The sequence below is a fragment of the Papilio machaon genome, chromosome 18, assembly GCF_912999745.1.
Source record: "Papilio machaon chromosome 18, ilPapMach1.1, whole genome shotgun sequence".
Lineage (NCBI taxonomy): Eukaryota > Metazoa > Arthropoda > Insecta > Lepidoptera > Papilionidae > Papilio > Papilio machaon.
The window spans coordinates 444,146-463,603 of record NC_060003.1 but is presented as its reverse complement, the minus strand read 5'-3'; the positions used below and the strand labels follow the sequence as shown (position 1 = coordinate 463,603).

General features: G+C 35.5%; 1 protein-coding gene across 6 annotated transcripts in view; it reads left to right on the top strand.

The window, feature by feature from the left end:
* LOC106715522 (F-actin-monooxygenase Mical) overlaps positions 1-19,458 on the top strand; it is a 92,266-nt gene extending 72,808 nt beyond the window's left edge. For 2 of the 6 annotated variants that reach the window (XM_045682253.1, XM_045682252.1), the window contains exons 5-16: positions 9,642-9,774; positions 9,981-11,636; positions 13,055-13,375; positions 13,712-14,047; positions 14,308-14,460; positions 15,555-15,611; positions 15,946-16,412; positions 16,837-16,975; positions 17,115-17,222; positions 17,438-17,715; positions 18,216-18,343; positions 19,086-19,458. In XM_045682253.1, coding sequence (XP_045538209.1) covers positions 9,642-9,774; positions 9,981-11,636; positions 13,055-13,375; positions 13,712-14,047; positions 14,308-14,460; positions 15,555-15,611; positions 15,946-16,412; positions 16,837-16,975; positions 17,115-17,222; positions 17,438-17,715; positions 18,216-18,343; positions 19,086-19,273 — 3,964 coding nt within the window. In that variant the 3' untranslated portion in view covers positions 19,274-19,458. Of the gene's footprint in view, positions 1-9,641; positions 9,775-9,980; positions 11,637-13,054; positions 13,376-13,711; positions 14,048-14,307; positions 14,461-15,554; positions 15,612-15,945; positions 16,413-16,836; positions 16,976-17,114; positions 17,223-17,437; positions 17,716-17,843; positions 17,911-18,215; positions 18,344-19,085 lie in introns of all 6 variants that reach the window. The other 4 variants (XM_045682255.1, XM_045682257.1, XM_045682256.1 and 1 more) reach the window with 4 other exon arrangements.

Below are 19,458 nucleotides of genomic sequence, written 5' to 3'. Positions count from 1 at the left end.
CCTATTCAATGCAAACAAATAAAATTTTTCTCTTAAAATAAAACTTTTTAAAATAGATCAAAGATACTTTTTTTATTTTTTTTATTTAGTAATTTAAGATCAAAGATACTTGGAATAACAATTTCTTTGAGTGATATGCATTAAATAATTTCCGCTCTGTTAATTCATTACGTTTTTTTAATCTGTAACACTTACAATGCTGCTCTAACTCTTCTCAACTCGGATAAAGAATTGCGAATGCGATGACGTAACGCAATGTAATCGAATATCTTATAACAATCTTTGTTGTGAAGTTTTTAATTGTAACGTATTCTTTGTTTTCTTACTGTCAGGTTATCGCCTCCGTCTTACAATTTCGTAATCCGAGTTATTTTTAATCATTGAGTGAAAAAAGGTTAAATAATATTTAATATTTAAAATATAATAAAATGACTTTATTTCATTAATTAGTGTTTACATCTGCAAAACATGTTGTTGTACAATATTATCATTGCAAACTAAATTGCCTAACTAATATTTCTTATATTTTATGCACCATACTTCGTAAAGTAGTAAGTTGAAGTTTCGAGCAATAACAAGTTCTCTAATAAGGTTAAAGGCTAGAAACGAGGCTATTTACCTGAATGGACACTTCGTTTATCTTAGATAACTCAATTATGTAAATCGCGGCATTTAACCCCGAACTATTGAACTTTCGCGGAGTCAGCTTACTTAGTTTTCAATCGTATAATTGGAATAGAAAGCTATAATACAAGAAATTCAATCAAGTCGGTTTAATATATTGAAATAACAGATAGATACGACCTTTACTTACATTTCAGTGTTATCCTAACAATTAACATTATAAGAAGAAGCAGTTTTATTTTTCATTGCAATAACTCTAAAATTATTTAAAAAGCCATAGTAAAAAAAAGTGTCGTATGAAATGATCAAAGTGTAATCATGTTTTAAACAATCTCCTTTATTCTATTCAATATAACCTTAAAATTCTATTTACCTACTAGCTGTCGCCCGCGACTCCGTCCGCGCGCAGTTAAAAAAAACTTAATAGCGGTATGAAGTTTTTCTCGCCTTTTAAACCTTCCCTAGACCTCCACGAACATTTCAAGACTAAGATAAGATAAATCCGTTCAGCCGTTCTCGAGTTTTAGTGAGACTAACGAACAGCAATTCATTTTTATATATATAGATTTTAATTGACAGGTTCACAAGTCCTACATAAATGTTTTTGCATTTAAAAGTCATTTCAGCATAGAATGTCAATAAAATATCATAACTTATATAAATTGAAAGATATTTCCTGTGAACGTTTATCTTAACATTTCAATACTGTCAAATTGACAAGATAAACCTCGGTTGTGTACATTTCCCGCATGAAACACCTCCCGAGATCACTTTCTATTTACCACTATCATTACGCCGCACGCCCTGGGGTAGGCAGGCCAGTAATTGTCAGCCAAGGCGACTTTGCACATACTTTCACTCGCTAAAGCCCTTTTAGGTACACAGATCCTATTTAAATTGTCCAATACTGTCAAGAATCAAGTTTGAAAATCTAAAGATTTGTGTTTGGTATTCAATCGGCTTTATTACAATTCATATTCTTGAAAATAAGGTCAAATAGAAACATTTTTGATCATAATCCGACTCGAAGGACCAAAAAACAAATTAAACGAGCATTGTTTAAAAACTCTATTTTTACTTAATTTTTTTATTTTCAAAGCATCATTTAACATATAAACGAAAAGAGAACAAAATATACCGTTATGTAAGAATGTGGTACATAAGAAAATGTTAGGATTATAGATGAAATAAATTCTTGCAGATAGCCGGACCATAACAGTTGCAACATTGGATCGCCGGCCCCACTATAGCGTTATGATAGTTGACCATAAAAGGGTACACTTTGAACCGTGTTTTGTTTGGTAATTGATAGACCGACCAATTTATAAGCGGAAGCGATTGAACTCTAGAGTTATTAAGTGATCCCCTTAGCGAAGGTTTAGCCAAATTCAGCCTAAGCAATTAGTGGCAAATAAGCATCAAACATAGAATATACTGCTATAGCTGTAGAGGTATCGTAAAAGTTATGTTTTATTAAATTCAACGTCAGCAAAGGTGTTTTATACGTAAGCTATTTTAGAGATATGTACTTACTTTTTTTTTGTCTGTTCATTCTTGTATTATGTCAGTTCAATTGACAAAGATATAATCTTAAAAATAATTTTCTTTGTACCACGATATGATTGGTTCTATAAGTAGTCAGTATCGAGTGGTATCAGACGACATGGCGGATCAGAGATTTATCTCATAATGATTGCGAGCGCGTCCGACGTTTTGCTAACATCCACTTCTGCTTAGACTTTTAAATGAAATTGTCCAGTCTAGTGCTAAAGCAACTAGTGATGGGACGTGGAGATAAATAAAATATTTTATCTAAGTATAACTTGTGTTCATTTTTTCTACGAATATTTTATGATATATGACTACGCCCAGTATCCTATTAGTAATTATATTAGTATTTCATAAGTGTTTTATCTTCTTAACACAATTTTAATCATACATTTGAAAATTTAAAAAATTAAAGAGTCAAGTCCTCAACCTAAAAGTAGAGAGTACCCTAGTAGTATATCCTCTCGGATCATTCAAATTCTTTCTCCGCACGAATGCTCGTCGACTACAGACGCTCCTGACACGGCTTACATACTTATTCAATTTGCCAAATAGTCAATTAATTATATACCTGTCATAAAATTAATCGATTGGGTAACAGGGATAATTGCAGGACATCACTATCAGTGCAGTGCTTTTTAATTTCTTCGTTGAGGCAGGTTGCAAGGCTATTTTCTCGGAAGGCGAGTCGACAGTTGCTTTGGCCTGTATTACGTAGCACGCGCTATCTAGGGATAGTGCAGTGCAATACAAGGGAATGCGGTAGCTAGTAATTCGCCAATCGCTTACCTAGCTAGCTAACATCGCATATCGAATAGGTTTTATTTAATATTTAATACAATTTAGATTCTTCTTACTGAATTTCCTAACCGATATGATTCATCTTGGTCTTTAGCAAAATGTAAAATCCATAAAACCCCACGTCGTTTGCACTCTGACGATAAAAACGTTGTCCTTGCGAGTATTACTCAAATGAGTCGGGTGTCATTGCAAAACAAAGGTACGTGTGGAAACGTCCGCCTACACACAAGACTTATTTTATATAATTGTTGAAAAACCTACACAAGTTTTGGTGCTAATTAAACAAGGACATTATTTAATGGTAAGGTATCAGAAACAATATTATTAATTTTAATTCTTACTAATATTATAAATATGAATGAAAATTAGCAGGTAACTATAATGGCTGCATGTATCTGAATGAAATTTGTCATAGATATAGAACATAGTCTGAAAGAACACAAGATGTTTTACCAGACAGATTTATGTCTGTTGTAACCGAGATTCAAATTAAATCAAAGAGCTTCTGACATTTAAAGGTTGCGTTATAGTGACTGACTTAATACAACTTATAAGTGCATGATAAGATGATTGGCACCTACATATAATTGACACAAAATATTTGCGAGTTACATATTACTTTAACTACTTCAGTACAGTTCAAATACACTCCCGTTAAACTATAAACCTTCAGTAATTCAGGTAAAAATCTTAATCAATCTCTTACCTTGTTGCGGATGAAAGTTGTTTATAATTTCACTCAATTAGCTACTTCTTCAGTTACAAAGAGTCTACGTTTACGTGTAATGGGAGGAGGTGATATCACGTGACATCCCCCCTCACATCACCTTCCTCCGCGTCAGCTGGCGACCTGCTTACACCCGACACCGAGTGAACTTGCACAATGCACTACCACGCTGCGACACTCTTGCTGACAGTACCTACATGAATATATGAAGTTAGAGAATTTACTTCGTTTCCCATTTAGGTTCAAATATCCAGTAAAAAAAACTGTCAACAGAACTATAATTTGTCATATGTGTTGCCATAATAGTTTTTAATTTCAATTAAAAATATAAATTATTAACCTTGCTTTCTAAATACGACTTAAAATAAATATTACTTAATGTAATTGATGTTTACGGAAATTTAAAAAACACTTTCATATTTTCTTTAATACGTAAATGATCTAACAAATGTCATTATTTATTTTCACAGCAAAATTGAAGGACTATTTTTCAGATATTATTCTTTAATTAGATTTCTTCGCTCAGTGACTAAAACATTGAATTTACACAATCATTATGTTGATGTAAAATAATCTAATATATAAAATTCATAACCCCCCCCCCCCCATTTAGTGTTTTTTTTTAACTGCGCGCGGACGGAGTCGCAGGCGACAGCTGGTCTTATATATAAAATTCTCGTGTCACAATGTTCGTTCCCGTACTCCTACGAAACGGCTTGACCGATTCTCATGAAATTTTGTGAGCATATTGAGTAGGTCTGAGAATCGGCCAACATCTATTTTTCATACCCCTATTAAGTTTTTTTTTTATTGCGCGCGGACAGAGTCGCGGGCGACAGCTAGTAATTTAAAAAATTATAACAAAGTCTAACATAACCTAGAAGACATTGACTATGCATGTCTGGGACATGTACAGATTTGCTATAAAAAGTTGTTAACAAGATAAAGCTTCGTTGCAATTGTGATTAAGGCGCCATGTAAGCTGGGAAGCTTAAATGGGAGCTTTTTGTGTAATCGTACCTTGAAAGCGGAACGGGTTTGTGCCGGTGTTTGTTACAATGCGGAAGATATCTAGACTTGTCCACTTATCAATACGTGTTTACAAGTAGCCGTCACTGCAGAAAAGGTTAATCATATACCACTAAATACATTGAAACGGACATATTTTAAAGTTCTTGTATATTTTGCATAATTATTTTATATAATTTATACATTGTTTATGTGTTATGTCGAGAAAAAAATCACATTAAATATACGAGATGTATTTGAGATGTTGGGAACGAAAAACTGTTTTTTTTTGTCTGTCGACAAGGACGCGGTTGTTCTGGGTAATCTCCGAAACGGCTGAACCGATATTGACGGGACTTTGACGAGAAGGTAGCTGATGCACGCGGGCATGATATAGGTTACTTTTGTTTCTTGGTTTCCCGCAGACGAAGTCGCGGGCGACTGCTAGTATTATCTAAAATATTATTTAAAAATTTGCATAACTGGGTATCGATAACCTTTTCGTCGTAATACCGAAACTATGTTGTACATTAAGTATAACGCCATCTAGTGAACACTTTCAATTTTTTTTAAGTTTCTAAACAGCTCCTTTATAACAAACGTAAAGTAAAAAGCGAGATACGTATAAGGTAACGCCCCCCTATAGGGCATGTTAAAATGCTAGATCGTCTTCCCACAGTTTCCTGTAACTACTACTTGTGTCGGAACAGATTGGAAAGCGGTATGGCGCGTGGCTTATGGCTTCACACAACTTGCCCTTAATTCGTTACGTAGCGAAATGGGGACAAGTTTAACGTTATTAACGTGATTGTATTTGTACATTGTTTTAAAACTTGCTCTACTTTCTAGCGCACTGATTTTTACATTCTAATTATTTTACATTAGGGAAAGTGGATATTTATTATTATTTACTTCTGTCTAGGGACTTCTTTATCTAAAAAAAAGTTTTTCTATTGCTGGTCGACTACGTATCATTCAGTTAATACTGTTATTATATTTCCAGAAGTTCCAATCTTCTTCCTATAGCCTTGTGTTTCCTATTCAATTATTAGGTATACATTATGCTGGTGTTACACACTTTTTTTTCAAGTCTAAACTACTGTATATCTTTGATTAAATAACAAATAAATGTCATGTCTCCCAAACCGTTAAACAACGATGTGAGCGGCGTGTAATTTGTAAGCGCGTGCGGACACGCAGCGATGACAAAGAGCCATATAATGACCGCCGGCCGCGCCGCGCCGTGCAGCCGCGTGACGCGTCCTACACACTAGCAGATTAAAAAACGCGCGTTTTAAAAACTTCACGCGTTAGTTACACTCGTGGCCATTTCTTTCCTAACTATTTCCTTGAAATGTCTGATGTAATTTTTTTTATTGTAAGAAAAAAATAAATACAAATTTTATTATTTATTTATACGTGTTAAATTTTAAACTATCACCATAATGTAGCTCTTACAGTGATTGTTAGGTTTTATTCGATCTTGACTGGAAAACAGATTTTATTAGTTTTTACGTACATTAACGTCTCATGTGTATCCGCTGTATCTCCCTATCCCGCACACGCCGCGCCCTGGTGGCGATTCCACCGCTAATCGTGGAATTACCTGCAAAAAACAAACATTTCGCGATTTTAACTTGGACACGTATAATACATTAACTGGTAGCGATTTTGTTTTTTGCTAAATTTTTATTACAAAAAGGTTTACCTACGGTTTAATAAAAAATCAAAACTGTTGACTTTTAAACTCAGTAACAATTCAACAATAGTTTTGTAAGATACGACAATTTGTATTAAAATTATAACAGTAGTGGAGTTGCTAATCGCTTCATCTTTTAACTCAGACCAACTGGCGGATGTGAAGAATGCGCTGTCCTGGCTTTTCGTGCAAAAATCCACGAATGTTGGACAAGACAATCGTGCGGCCGCGCGAGGAATCGACGATAATATCACGTGTTGTCATGACTGATGGCTTGCCTCACATTACATGATTTTTTGCTCTTATTAGTAAACGTCTCGAAATTATTTATACGTCTGTATGCTTGAAGTATGTTCAAGTGTATATTATCTGACAATTTGCTATGATTTTAAAGTCTAAATAAAAATGTAGAGATCTATTAATATGTAATTATTATTCTTACCAAGAACATCTTTTTATCAAATTTCAAAGGTTTTAAATCATTCAAATAGGTAATTATTAAAGTTAATTTATGTAAAATTTTATAATTGTTAGATAAAACCTATGTTAAATACATTCGTGTACCGGAGACACGAGCGCGCGTGATCTCCGGCTCGGATCCCGGCGCGTGAGTCCCGCACTCGATCCTGAGGGAAATTGCTCAAGTGCTGGGAACGCCACGCTTGAATGTTTAGTTCCATTTCTATGTGCTGAGTTGCAGTTTGTGATCATGAGGTTTGACCGCTTGGCTAATTGTTACGTATATAAATTTCTTATTTAAATTGATAATATTATTCGAGACGCGAACCTTTTATTTCCATGATTTTCAAATAAGTAGCAGTTATTTTTAAAATGTTGGTTAAATATAAAAATAATTAAATTATCGTAAGAATAAGCACATTTCCAATAGTGTAAGTATCGTCAAACCATTATAATGTGAATAATTCGCGGATTTTTTATAACTCAAATACTATGGTCTTTATTATCAACTAGCTAAGGCCCTTGACTCCATCCGCGCGGAGTTAAAAAAACTTAATTAGTAGCCTATGTGTTCTTCCAAACTATGTTTTACATCTACACCAAATTAATATGTTTATTTACGAGCTTAAACTATTTTTGATAGAATGATGAAAAGTGTAAAATAACAAAATTGATCGTAATGAGAAAACTAAACTAATTTACATAGGTCATAGGGTAAAAAGTAATTTAACATAGGTCAATAAATAATATTCGTTTAATTCCTTCAAAGTCCACTTCATTTAAATACTAGTGGCAAAACATTTAAGTTTCACTGATTGGGCAAACTGGGGGGTCACAATTGCCTATGACCCAAGCTCGTGACCCCGGCCCGTGAACCCAGTACAAGTGTAATGCCTCACGAACATTGCATCACGATTGTAACGAAATCAAATAGTAGTACATAGTACTACGCATGGGGTCATACTAAATAACATTGTGAGTAAAAAATTAAAAAAAAAACATCAATGTTGCCATAATGGGACAAATCATATTTTGGAATTATCTTCTTCTAACCTTCTTATTGATATTATAAAGGCGAATATTTAGATGGATGGATGGATAGATGGATGTTTGTTAGAAGGTATCTACGGACCCGCTCTACGGATGTCGATGAAATTTGTAGAACAGGCACAGGTGTAGAATATAATCTGGAAGAACACATAGGCTGCTTATAAAGTTTTTTTTTTAATTTCGTGCGGACGGAGTCGCGGGCGACAGTTATATTGGATAAATGGAGAAATAATTTAATCAAGTAACGATATTCGATAAATAAAATTGGTAGATGAATGGAATTATGTATTAATGTATGAGATGCCCATAAACTGTGAAAACAGTTTGCTTTTTACAAAACTTCGTTCACGTTTGTGTCACTTATTAATTATTGTTGACGTACAGAAGAAAAAAATCTATTATAGAGGCAAGCGGTGTGATAACCGCGCGGGCTTTCTATTCAAATGTACAGAAGTGTGGCGGCGAAAGTGCGCGTGCACAGCTCCCCTCTCCCCAGTGTCCCCCGCCAGCCGACGCAGTGTTTAGCGCTCATACTGTGTTTTCACTTTTCTTCCGGCTTCCTAGGGTTATCACAGCTGTACAGCACTTAGAAGTAAAAACCATCAAGAGTATTCAAACAGTAATATGTTATTTACTAACTACATTAACTTAACTGCAGAGCTATTTATTTTGTATTTTTTACTTTTTTGTACTGCCCTAATGCTTTCGAAGTCTATCATAAATCAAGCAAACTGATCTCATAAGTAAACCATTAACAACATAAACTATCGCTTTAATTAAACTAAACTTTTATAACAAATTACATAGTCTGTTGCTGAAAAAAAAACATAAAAATGAATTGTTACAACCCTAACAACTTATCATTTGTAAATTTCGCCTATAGTATGATTATATCAGCATACGCGTATTTCCGTAAAGTTGACATTCGCCTTGAGCCGGCGGTGAACGAACGGTACCCAATCAGCAGACCTGTTCAAACAAATGTACCAATGAACTTTCCATTTTTACATAACATGCTATTTTGGTTAAAAAGTATCAAGGCCGATTTAATTTTTTAGATGTTAGGTGGCGCTAGCATACAACTGTTACAAATAGATTACTCAAATCTATATATTATTTTTAAAAATTACATTCATACATCTAAATATATAAAAAAAGCATCTTATTTCGTCACGAAAATTATTCGGAGCGAGACTCACTGTCATGAAATCCGCTAAATGTAAACAAGCCCAGTCATAGACCACACCTGTGTTTTTCCTTCAAGTCTGGGCTAGGCTCCCTTTAGCTCAACATGTTTGTCACAGCGTAAACATTAAGCATGCTATCTTCCGCAGCCACAGATAGCCACGTGAGTCAAGTCCAGGCTCGCGGTGACGCAACGCTGACATTACTATCCCCTGCTAATTATACAGCAGCTCTTTACGTATTGTGACTCAACGCACACACGATATCTTTAAACGTATTTGCCCTGGTAAAGTTTGGTTAGGTACATTTCCTATCGAGGTAAATATTCCTAGATTGTGAAAATTTAATTCCATGAAATAATTGTTTTTCTACTGTCCTGTTCCCATTAAAAAAAAGGTTTTTCATCAGTTTTATAAACATTTTTGATCATTATGACTAATGCTAACTATGATAAACTACGACAATAATTCAGATTGTGGATGATACTCAGTCTTATGTACTGTACAAAGTTTAACAGAGTGGTTATTGTATTTTTTGCAGAGCGGGTCGCAGAAGGAGGAATCCGCTAGCGCTGTATACGGAGGACGACGGGCACGACCTGAGCGACCTTGGCATCGGCACCTCCAGCACCAAGAGCAGCCTCAGCGAGGACTGCGACACTCACAGTCTCGCCGTAAGTCCTCTCTACCTCAACTAAATAGCTAAATAGAATCAGAGATCGAAAGAATTCACTTTCGGGAAGTATGGTGCGACATTTCTACTATATGAACAAGAAAATATAATAATTTTTGAAATATAGTGTAATGTAATAACTTAGTAAATGGCTAAATTAAATCTTATCATTGTAGTTTTTGTAAAAGTTTCAACTTACATTTTCAGAGCGATGGCATGGACCTCGATAAAAACCACTCGGACGTGGATAATATGTCCAATTGCGGAAACAACCGCAAGCTCGGTTCGAGTGCCAACGAATACGATACCTGCACGACCACCACGATCAGCTCGCCCGAGCCCGAGGAGTACACCTACGAAGGCGCCATTGAGGGCTACAAGTCCAGAATCATTTCACAGACAAACAGCAGTATGGTTAAGACGGTAGTCAACAATAATTGTAAAGAAAAATCGCCAGATAAATCTAACGCAGACTACAATAGAATCAGAACATCTGTGAATAACAAAATAGAAGAAAAACTCTCGTCCTTAAAACAGGAACGAATCACTGATATGAAAAATAATAACAAGAAAGATTTGCCAAAAGTGGACATCCATAAGCGTAGAGAGCAATTCGAAAGAGAAAATTCTCAAGAATTACAATTGAATAAGCCAAAATTACCCGAAATTACTAATAAAAAATCTATCAAAGATAGACTATCAAGCTTAGAAAAGTTCACAGAAGAAATACACATACAAAAATCGACTAGTGACCTGACTAAGTTGCCGTCTGAAGTTAAACCATTGAAAGAACGGTTATCGTCGTTAGAAAAAATAAAGACATCGGAACCAGAGAAATTCAAAAGGTTATCGAATGGAGAGTTGAATACAACAAAGTCTCTGAAAGAACGCTTGAATAGCCTTAAGTCTCAAGTTTCAGAAGAAGAAATGAGAGTCGCAAAAACTGATATGAAACAAGTTTCTATGAGTTTAAAAGAACGGCTTTCGTGCCTCGATGCTGCCAAAAATAAGGAAATTCCTAAAATATCGGTTGAAGACGAGATAGTTAATAATGAAAATAGTGCGATTAAAACTTGTGATAATTCTAAAGAAAAATCGCCCGAGGCGTCTTTAACGTGTAATTTGTCCGGCATAGAAAATCAAATGCAGAGCTTCTGTAGATCTCTCGACAGTTTAGATATAAACGGTCAGTCTTCGCCTAATTCATTCGAAAGAGTGCAGAGTCTCGAAGACTTTGACAGTGTCGAAATGCAAAACAATACCGTCCCTAGTGACATCGAGACGGAAGATAGTGGGATACACACCGCTAGGGACTCCTGCGCACCACCAGACGACATCGCTGATCTAACTCAAGTAGCTTCTCCTATCGGAGAACCTATGGTCGAAGTATCCGAATACGAATCTTCTAATGAAGATAACATGATCGGCTTAGAATCTACTAATATTGAAGAAAATCACCTTGAAAGCAACAAAAGATCCGATCCAATAGTAGAAAGCGATATTAGGGTGGAAGAAGCGGACGAACAAGATAGAACTGAGAGTACCGACAGTGGGAGCAATTACATTCAAGCGCTGTCTCAACCTGAAGAATTAAGTGTCACCGAAGATATCACAGAAATTCAACTGGACAAAGAGGATGAAGACACATTGAAAAGTTTGGAGAATCAAGACTCCAGTGTAAGTTTAAATGATCCCGTGTCGACTGCATCGGAAGGCGATACCGTGGTCTTTCAAGGGAAAATGACTATACATTTAAACTTGGATGAAATTTGCAACGGTCTTAACGCTGGTCAAGGGAACAATCTTAATAATAATGAAAATAACCTCACTAACAATTCTACTAACAGCAAAAGCATGCCAATGGTAACTGTCTCTAACATTTCTACTACTACTAACATTTCACCAAAGAATTCCATTAAAACGCTAAAAATAACTAACGATAATCATAAAACGCTTACCGATAATGTATCACCTATTCGTCAGAGCTCAGATCAAGTAAGTTTAAACGAGTCTGTTTCACACAATTCAACTAACCATATTGTTAAAGAACAAAGTGAGAAAGTTAGCACAAACAATGATACGAATTCCACATCCAATGATACGCAAGATTCTAATCCGTTTTGGCAAAAACGTACAAAACGTTGTCTCGAGCCTAACAGAAGGAAAACTATTTTATTTATTAATAACAAGTCTACAAACACAAGCGCTCAGTGCCAAAAATAATAAGTAAGGCCTAAAAAGACTTTGATATAATTATATTCCTATTCCATTTCTCATAATTGCGTTTAGCAAGAGAGATGAGAAAAGAAGATATAGGCAATAATTTTTCTAGAACTTTTATGATCTCTTATTTTTTTTGTCTAAGGTCTTCCACTGATCACGTTTTACTAGGTATCCGCCATTATTTAGATTCACTTTAGTCAAACTAATTACACCATTTAACAGTATACGATATCATTTGTAGATTATATCTAGTTTCACGTCACATATTTCTTTGTGCTAAAACATTAATCATAAATTGACCATAAAAAATAATCATCTATAATCGTAGTTTTTAAACAGGGTTTTGTGTAGCCTTCAAATGCGTAAAAACAATCAAATTTTAGATATAGTCGAATATCTCATCCATTAGAAATGTTCTTCAACGTGATATTTGTAAAATCATTATCGAAAATATATGTTGCACTGTTACGTATGGGTTTTATTTATATAATTTCTGGTAATCCTCAAAAGAAACAAAACATTAGAGAAGTTTTTTTGACTATTCTTAGAGGAATCGTTATATACTATGAGTTACGACAAGAATGTTATCTATGCGTGGCATATCTTAATCAAACATGGCCATATCTTCTGATTGTGGCTTAGTAGGCTCAGTGTGTCTGTTAAACGCTCACTGTGATGCTCTCATAAATTTATTTCATCTTAAAGTTTTTTCATTAGGATATCTTACATCAGCTTTTGGTGATGGGTTAACTCGAGGTAAGATCAGTTTGTGGTGCGAGCTTGATTCTAACATTTTTCATTTTACGCTGCATTATGAGTTTCATAGCTAATATTGTAATCCTGCTTGATTAGCATGCATCCTTTTTATTATATTTTTTACATGATTTACTAATGTTCCTTTTTTCTAGAGTTTAAAAAATTTATAACCTCCAAATAGCTTATATAGTTTTAAGAATTTTTTTATTTTGTTAACATTGTTTTATTTTAGCTTTGTTCTAAAAAGTAGCCTTTTTTAAAATCCATTGGTGAATATTAACATTACAATACACAATTTCCAGGTAATCGATGCTTTAGAATTAGCTTTTAAAGAGCTTGATTCAGAAGACAGTGCAGCTAGTGACAGCAAAATGGAGGACGAAATAAAAACAGAAGAAAACAAAGTCGAAGTAAAAACTGATAAGGTTTTACTTGATTTTGATATAGAAAACAAAGTGTCAGTGACGCCTTTGTATGAAAACATCGATATATTCTACCAAAATACAGTAGATACTTCGAATGCGTTTCCACTTGACTTACCCACTAATGTTCTGGAGCCTCCTAAAGAGAAACCTCCCCCACCCCCTACAGAAGATGCTGTAGAAGATGAACTTCTGGGAAATGTATGTATTTTAATGATTGTACTCGTTAAAAGAGTTAACTTCACTAAGATTATCACTAACTAAAATGAAATCATAGGAGGTAATGACACTGTTAAATCTAAACTTTCAATAATATAAAATATTCCACCCGGAAGATAATTCTGAAATTTATCTAACATAAAAATTCATATTTTGTAACTACTAGTACCAGTGCGTAATTACTCACCTTACAAGCAATATTTGATCACCGATAAGCCGATAACTGTACACTTATGACTTAATTCTTTTGATGTTATAAATTATAGTAACAAATCTGATGTTGTACTAGTTTAGGGTTAAACATTTTACTAATTTTAGGGTAATTTCAAGCACACAAGTTCCGCTCGACGTATCAAGAAGGAAATCCGTAACAAGCGAACTTCTTTCCTCGGTATCGAAGGTCAAGTTGATGATAGTTACTTAGACGCTGATTTGACATTAGCACCACGTCCTGATATCACTTCCTTCTTGCAAGAGGAGACCAAAATCGAAAAGCTGTTATACAAGAAGACACTGTCGCATGATATGGATGCTAAATTAAGAGACAGTAGGGACTCCGGCGTTGATATAGATAGAGGACCTTCAGCCGAAGCTTGGTATAAAGGACAATCGTCGCCTGAGACCTCTAATCCACATAGCAGACAAAATAGTGAGGTAATGTAGAACTTACTTTTATGAACTGAACTTATTTTTAGCCGACTTCGACGAAAAGAAGGAGGTTATCAATTCGACTGATTTTTTTTTAATGTTGTGTGATGGATGAGATCCTTTAGCCTTTTCTTAGGAGAAATAGATTTAACGCATATCTACTTCAGTCCCGCAGTCTTTAAATTGTAGTCTTCTAGTCTTGCACCAGGCTAGTTGAGACAAAATTACTGCTACTATATTATATTATTACACCATTAAATTTACAGCCCTTTACCCATGTAACTGTAACATCAGATGAGGAAGAGACTGCAAAAAAATCAGAAATCTTCACCGAAAATCTAACAACTAAACTCACTTCACTGACCACAGATAATGAAACCAAAATCGAAAGCTTGGATAAAAAATTACAACAGCAACAGGTGAGAACTAACTAAACTAACAACTTTTTGATACGTTTTGGATACTTTAAAATATCGCACAAATATTTAGAAGAGCTAATCTTGTAGACGTGGTGTACCGCAAGGTAGTATTTTTGGTCCTCTATCCTTTATCTATATAGAATCTTTCTATTGTAATGCATCTTCAGTTCGTTTTAATTTTGAAACGTTTACTTGAAGATCGCTGAATTTTAAGTTTGTTGTTTTGTATAATTCTTTATAAAGTTATAAATATTAGTTTTTTTCTAGAATTTTTTTCTTTTACATTTCAGATAAATGGTATTTTGGATAGGTTTTTTTTATTTTGTATTATATTTGATTGTTAGTACTTTGGAATTATATTTATAGGTTTCTGAGAATGCCATTTTTATTAACATAATATAGTAGAATAACGTTATATTATTATTTATAAGATATACTGTATATATATTGGTGTTGGGAGCTTTCCCCATCAATTGTTTGAGTCTATGGTTTTGTATGCAGCAGTAAAATTTTAGTTATTATTTTAGTTTAATATAGAATTTAATAATTCTTTATTTTTTAATAACTATTTTGTATTGCTTTATACAAAATCGATTAACTTGGTTTCGGTTAATTTAATATTGTTAAATAATATACAACTGCTAAAATAACACCGCACCGCTTTTTAACGTCTTCAATAATTACATCAGATTTAAATTTTTATATTGTTAAGTTTGAAAAGTGATATATTATTTAGAATTTTCGTTTTATTCATATCAAGTAGTATCTTAAAGCTTGTACTGCATCTGTAGAATTTCCTTGCATCAATAAAAATATTTATATCACATTATTACAATGACTTTTATTTGCTCCTATTTCATACACCGATCAATGCATGGCTATTTCTATGAACTTTTTATATAAAATAACGCTACAATTGCAGTAATTATTAATAATTATTAAAATTTCATTTATCTGTTTCAACAAAAATAACGCACACAATGCTTTTTATAATTTGTGTGACGATTTATTTAAAAAAAATTAATGCTCTGTCATCATCCACCATTTTGTGTAAATAACATTAAACAAGATGGCCGCCGTGGCGTACATTGCAGGCGGCCGGCACTAACGACGACTGGCCTGACGGGCACTTTGACGATACTCATACCAAGGTGACTGACATGTTTTACACTAATCTTCCAAGATTTTAACTTCAATCCATTAATAACGTTATAAAAATTATCAACAATAAACAAATACTAAAAGATAACAATAAAATCAAACCAATTAATAATATATTACGTTATTTTTGGATGTTGCTTTATAAATGTGACAATTTTCGGTGATACAACAAAACTAATTTCACATAACCTCAACCGAAAACTGTACCACCATTGCTCATCATACATTCAACCACGCTGGCTTGTTGCACGTAACCCAGTTGCTACTAAACAGTTAACTGACCAGCTAATACGAAATAACATACTAATGCGAGACACCTAATAGGAAGTGCTGCGATTCGAAAGAGAACTACTGCAACTGGAGCAAGAAGAATTAAGAAGACAGAGAGAGAATCTACTCAGAGATCAGAATAGAATAATCCAGAAGTCCGTGCAAGATATATCTAGTGTCACCCACACGACAGAAAAGACGCCTATCGGTAGAATAAAGAAACCAAATCAAAACTACAGGCATTCGATGCCGAATTTATTGATAAACGAGAGCTACACTCCCGCGCCGGAGTTATCTAAGGTGCCAGAAAGATCTGTCTACGATGAGAACATGAAACGCAAACCATTCGTGTCAGAGGAACATATTCAGAGTCACTTCGGTGTGGAGGAAAGCAGGAAATTACTGTATGAGGACAAGGCCAAGTTCCCGGAGAGAAGGACCGCGGTCAGCGCTCCGCGGCAGCCCGTTCTGCCTCCTAAACCGAAGAGCAGGGAGTCAATTGAAAGGGAAATTACTATGAGGTTTGTACTTAATTACTAAAAAATATAATTTAATATAGATTTTTCATACAAAACATTAGAAGACAACGTAACATCTTTATTCAACAAAATAGTCAAAAGTATGACAAGGTGATGATGGATTATATTTATCAATGCAAAAAGCATCAAGATCTCAGATATAATCTCTGGTTATCTAATACAATGACGTCATACCATCATAACAAGACAAAATAAAACCAAGTGTTGTTCATGATCTTAGTAAGGGCAATTTGACCTTGTTTTAAATTACCGCTTTAATTGGGTCGGTAGATAATAAAAACTTCTAATAATAAAATAGCATGTAGGTGACATCTTAGAATAGGTTTTACACCTCAATATTTAAAAGTTATCAAATACCAACGTAAATTATGATAATGACGGGAATCTTCACTTGTCACTCTTTTAGGAGTAGCCGTGTTCCTTCAGCTGTGGAGTACGTCAATGTACAGATGCGGCACAAGCAGACGTCCAACGGCAACATCAACGGCAATGTAAACGGCAACAGCAATGGACAGTACCATCCTATGACCAGGCATACGTTGCAGGTAAGTCTTTCTTTTACTACACAAATATCTTTGACTTAGTAAGAACTACCAAAAAATTATTGTTTAATATTAAAACTTATTCACAAGTAAGCAAAAATTAGTCACAATATGTAAATATTTTATGGTTTGTATCGCGCAGGCGCTGAGCGCGGCGCCGACTCCCAAACTGATCTCCAACACGGAGTGGCTCCAGGCCCGCAGCAGACACCCCGCCAACTACAACTACCACCAGCACTGGCTCATACAGGTCCAGAACAATCGTTTAGTGTTATTAAATAATTAAATTTGCTAGTTAAAAAACCAAAGTGTTACATTAAGACTCAGAGGAAGTATACAATCGAATGATATAACTCTTCGTTCAGTCGTTTCGGTCTTTATTACAGGACTTTACAGTGAAATTTACATACAATATAGTCATTTTTAAAGAGGTGTTTATTTTATCTATCAATCTATAAATTCCAGGAGGCAGAACATCGCCGGATTGAGGAGCATAAGAATAAAATGCGCGCCAAACAGCGTCACTCCTACCACGACGGTCATAGCGTGTCCCACGTGCCCCACACCGTGCCCCACGTGCCCCAAGTGCCCCACACCATGCCCCAAGTGCCCCACAGTCAGCCGATCTTGCCCCAAAGCCCACCCTACAACATGCCCCCGAGCAAGCCGCATGCGCATCACAACGGCCCACAAAATGGAGCATACAATCAAACTCCGCGCCATTTGCAAACAAATACAACCAGGTAACATTATTTATTACCAACCAAATTATCTATAGTTTACAACTTATTTGTGGTAAGAATCTCAAATGTTACCAATTTTACTTTGTACCTTTTCGAGTACTAAGAAATTTCGTTTTTCACATTTATAGACCCCCAGTCCCTGAGAAAAGTTTAAAAGTTCAAACGGCATTGCGGATATATAGGCAAAATATGAGCGTGAGCGAAATTTGCTGCATTCAGTAGAGAGATTGAGCTAGTTGTGACCAGCTTTATACATACATATTTATAACTATCCATTCATACACAGTAGATAGTATCACATCTGGATATTCCGTAATTAACCACAAACCATGCTTTATTTAACGGTGGTCTGGTCATACAGAAACATCCATTCTTTTTCAGTTATAGTGTAGTTCCCCAGACCCTCGAAATATACAAACATATTTAGCTAGACATCATTTTTATTTTTTAGTTAAATTGTGTTATAATAAAGAGCTTTAATGAAATATTAATGGATTCAGCCAACAACAGTTGCCGCACGAGTTCAGGGGAGTGCGGGAGACAAGGGAGGGACGCGAGGGGAGGGACGACAAGCAAGTCCTCAGTGTTAGTGGCAAGAGGAAGTGCTCCCACTGCGGAGAGGAACTCGGTAAGTTAAGTTAGAATAAGTGCTGTTAGGTTACGTTATGAACTTTATAACGTTTGGATCGTAAAAGATTGTAGTTATTTAGGTATTAACAGTTTTCAGTCAATCAATCGTTAAAATGAGGGAGACCATAAAAGTAGATCTACACAGAAAGATCTACATTTTATCTAAGAAGACTGAACAACTCGCAATATTGTAAAGAGGTTTAACAGTGGTAGATCGGGTGGACGGGTCGCCCGGTGCAATACCACGACCACACAGAAGACAGGCATGAAGTGGAAGCTATTCCGCGTTTCGTCTGATGAGTGTGGTACCGGAGGCCTAATTTTAGTCTCTTTCCCTTCCCATCCTTTTCTTAATATGAAAGGATGGGAAAGAGAAGTGGATTTTGCGGAAGAGGGGACGCATAGGAAGGAAAAAATCCTATTTCTGTGCGTCCCCTTCTCCGTTGATTAAAGGTAGGCAACGCATCTGCATTTGCGGATGTCTATGGACAACGGTCGCCTCGCTATTGCGGCGAATCCAGGTGGCCGTTTGCTCGTTTGCTACCTTATGATATAAAAAAAAAGGAAAAGACTTGATTGTTTCCCTTTGAATAGGTTCTGAAACTACTGAACCAATTTGAAAATTTCTTTCACTGTTACGAAGCTATACTACATCCGGATGACATAGGCTATATTTATTATTAGGTTTCTAATTCCGGGCAACTGCTAGCATTATTAATACAATATTTATGTACGTGTAGGTCGCGGCGCGGCGATGATAATAGAGTCTCTATCGCTGTGTTACCACGTGTGGTGTTTCTCGTGCGCGGTGTGCGGCGCAAGGCTCGGCGACGGCCGCAATGGCGCAGACGTGCGCGTGCGCGCCGGCCGCCTGCACTGCCACCACTGCTACTCCGCAGATGACGGCTCCAAGTACTCCTGCGTCTGACTCACACTCCTCACTCTCAATCCTGTCTGTCTCCTCTCTATCTCACCTAGTGGCGGCAGTTTCCTGCCATCGCCTGAAGCGTCGATCAAATTAACAGAGCAGAGGTCAATATTCTTGTAACTTGAGCAGGAATTATGGAAAAGTGAAGTCTCACATTTATAAAAATTCGATGAAATTTAAATTAT